General features: G+C 38.8%; 1 protein-coding gene across 1 annotated transcript; it reads left to right on the top strand.

Annotated features, from left to right (window-relative positions):
* Positions 1 to 2,353, top strand: LOC129288493 (transcription factor DIVARICATA). The gene is made up of 2 exons (XM_054925104.1): positions 1 to 1,187; positions 1,571 to 2,353. Exons 1-2 carry the CDS (start codon positions 763 to 765, stop codon positions 2,040 to 2,042), a joined length of 897 nt encoding a protein of 298 aa, XP_054781079.1. The 5' UTR covers positions 1 to 762; the 3' UTR covers positions 2,043 to 2,353.
* The last annotated feature ends 1,272 nt before the right edge of the window (positions 2,354 to 3,625 follow it).

Raw genomic sequence — 3,625 nt, 5'->3', positions numbered from 1 at the left:
AGCCTGCAATTCAACTTGAACGACAGAGAATATGCTTATCCAGGATGGAGTCCCTTTCGTCTCTCCTCTCCTTCCTTCCCTTCTCTGTAGTCGCCGCGCCTGCGAACTCCCTCTCCACCAATCATATTTCTGTGCCTTTGACCCTTCTGTGCCTCTACTCGTCCTTTTTTCCAGAGTCGATCGCTGTCTCACAAGCAGTACTAACAGCTGACACATTTCTGCTGTTCAAACTATGCTACTGCTCTGCCTGTTTCTCATTAATTCTCTGAACTTTATTGCTCTTCCCAATTTCTCTCTCGTTTTTCTTCAATTCAAAACCATTCTGTTCAATGGGTTTCCATTATTGATTATCACTCTATAAGCTTCTAAGCTAGCTATTCTCTGCTCATTTTCCATTCATCTTCTCAATTTCGGTCTGGGTTTTGGCTTTTTCTGTTGTAGATCTGAAAAGGTTTAGGGTTTATTCTTCCCCCATTGCTCTGTCGAATTTGGAATTTTTTCCTTGGGTTTTGGAAAGAAAGCCTTTTCTAGATTCCTCAGGTATTTTGGGTACGTGAAAAGGGCAGCTGATTCCCTTCTAATTGCGTATTGGTTAAATTAAATACTTTCTTTGGCCATATGAAGCCTCTCCAGAACCCTTCGCCATTTCTTGCTCACTCTGTTTCTCTCTCTGAATTTTCATCAAACAGAGAGTGCGCATTTCTCTAACATCTGCTTTGGCATGCTTGCTTGTTTGCTGCTGTGTTCAATACATCTAGAACAATGAACAGGGGAATTGAAGTTCTCTCTCCAGCCTGCTACCTCCAGAACTCTAATTGGTTGTTCCAGGAAGGCAATGGAACTAGATGGACCCCGGAGGAGAACAAGCGGTTTGAGAACGCTTTGGCTCTGTATGATACGGATACGCCAGATCGTTGGCTAAAGGTGGCGGCCATGATTCCAGGCAAGACTGTGGGAGATGTGATCAAACAGTACAGAGAACTGGAAGAAGATGTGAGTGTCATTGAAGCAGGGCTGTTCCCAATCCCTGGGTACAGTGATAGATCTTTCACATTCGGGTGTGTCAATGGCCAAGGCTTTGATGGGTTCAACCAATTTTATACTGTTGGTGGAAAAAGGGGTGCGACCACTAGACCATCTGAGCACGAAAGGAAGAAAGGAGTTCCATGGACTGAAGAGGAGCACAGGTAATCAATTGACGTCAGTTAGTTTTTTTTTTTAATTGTTTTATATTTGTGGCTTCCAGGGTGATCTGATCGCCCCTATTTAGATCATTCTCAAGAATCCATGATTGGCTAGCTAGGATGTTGAAACAAAAAGTTTGAGAAGTTAAGATACATTAGGATTGATTTTGCATTGATTGGCTAGTCAGTGTTTGGTAATCAATTGTAATCATATGTTGGGCCCTTGCATTTGCTTATCGGTCTTCAATCCACATGAATAGTCTTGAGGATCAAGCTGCAATTGTTAAAGAACGTTCATGGATAGCTTTACACTTCACTGGAATTTAATAACAGGAACCTCTTTTAGTTATTATGGCTAATTTAATTATTATAGCTGACTATTGCAGGCAATTTCTGATGGGTCTGAAGAAGTATGGCAAAGGGGACTGGAGAAACATCTCTCGCAATTTTGTGACCACGAGGACGCCTACTCAGGTTGCGAGTCATGCTCAGAAGTATTTCATCAGGCAGCTTACAGGAGGGAAAGATAAGAGGAGATCCAGTATCCATGATATCACTATGGTCAATCTCCAAGAAACCAAACCTCTTTCATCAAACAGTATCAGACCTGCTTCTTCAAATCATCCCCCGAAGGTTGTAAATCCACACCAGAATCAGATATTCATGGTTAAACAGGAATATGACATGCCAATGGATTTCAATCCCACAAACGAGAACATGTTCTTGGCACCCATGTATGGGATTTCTTCATATGGATCGAAACCACAGGAGCAGCTTATACTCAGAGGTACGCTCCATGGACGTGATTATGGACCTTACGATACCATTCTTCAGATGCAATCAATGCAGCATCAGTGAACTATGGATATAATGGAGGGTTTAGATGAAGTTCTGGACGTGTTAAAACGCTAAACCCCTTTTCAATGATGGTGCATTTATTTCTTCACACATGCTTCGTGGTGTTCTATGTGTAGATGTTGTGGAGGACTCAGAATTAGAGGTTAGTGATTAGACTCTGAAGAGTGAAGATATCAGTACATATTGTATTCCTATATCAAAATTCCGGGACAAGAACCAGATAACCATGTATACAGGGAAGTTATTTTAACATGTGAAGCTTGAGGTTGTGTAATATGATTTTCTGATGATGATGATGATGATTATTATTATTATGGTATTCATGTAGTTTTAATTTGATGAGAATTCCCGGTAAGCATATATCTGTTGTGTAACTTTCTGTCTGGGAAGAACCAAAGAAGTTTGTCGGCAGAATGACCCTTGGAAGAGAGGAAGAGTTGCATTTCTCTTCGTTTTTCAGCGGGTCTTGAGGATAAATTGAACAGTTCCGAGTTCTCACATGAATGAAAAAAGCACAAACTTTGATGCATAGTCACTCATTGTTTTGTGTGCCTCCCATTATCGACTCTCCCTGGTTTTTACCCTTAAAATTTGGACATCGAGAGTCTAAATGAGACATGCATCAGCGCCAAATCAGATGAGATCATCCTATTTTGCGAACTATGATTTTCAAGTGACTTTTTTTTGTTGTTTAAAAAAAATTACATTAATTATGTGTAAACAATCAAACATGCAAGTACGTGAGTGAATTACTTGTATACCCTTTGGACTTCCTTGACATGAATAAACGCATTTTTATAAATAATTTTAACTGACATATTCTTTGACAAATTTTTCAAAGAACTATAGCTAGGGCCCATACATGCATATAGAGCTTTCAGAGGCATCGACATTGTTTAAGACTTAATTTGTAAATATTATAGTTTAAGCATGTAATTAAAAAAAGTCAGAATTTCCAACTCATCAGAAAAATAATGAAGATAAATTAAAGGAAAAGATTGAAGCACGTGGGGTAATGTGTTGAAGGGAAGTGGAAGCAGCTTATTTGGACACTAAAGAGGGAAAGTGGTGTGGAATGGGGAGATGGTTGGGGTGAGTCACATTGCATTTGTTCATAGTGACATTGTCGTCTTCTTCCTCTGACTCTGACTCTGTCCACAAAAGGTCGTGTAAGAAACTAATGGAACTGTGAAAGAGCTTGACATGCATGGAATCTTGACCCTTCGTCTCTCTATGGGCCACTTATTGAAGCATCTCATGCTCCACTTTCTTCTCTCTTTTCTCATCACTAAGCATCTCAATCTATTTTCTGTCTTCTTGTTGTCCTCGTTGGATATTATAAAATATTTGAATATTTTAAAAAGGAATTATTATAAAACAATAATATTAATTACTATTTAAATCAAATTATATTGTAACTTATATATTTAAACCCCATTATTATATGAAATTATTTTTTTTTGAAATTGTGCTTAATGTGTTTATATTGCCCAACTTTTGAGATATTTGCCTTAATGCTTGCTACAGGTTCTTGATGAACCTTTGAACTTTCGAGCTTTCTCTCCTTTTACTTTATTTATGAT

The sequence above is a fragment of the Prosopis cineraria genome, unplaced genomic scaffold, assembly GCF_029017545.1.
Source record: "Prosopis cineraria cultivar Desert tree isolate PC_DT_omini unplaced genomic scaffold, ASM2901754v1 PC12, whole genome shotgun sequence".
In the NCBI taxonomy this organism is placed as follows: Eukaryota; Viridiplantae; Streptophyta; class Magnoliopsida; order Fabales; family Fabaceae; genus Prosopis; species Prosopis cineraria.
The sequence above is the reverse complement of the archived record's forward strand: the minus strand, read 5'-3'. Positions and strand labels throughout refer to the sequence as shown.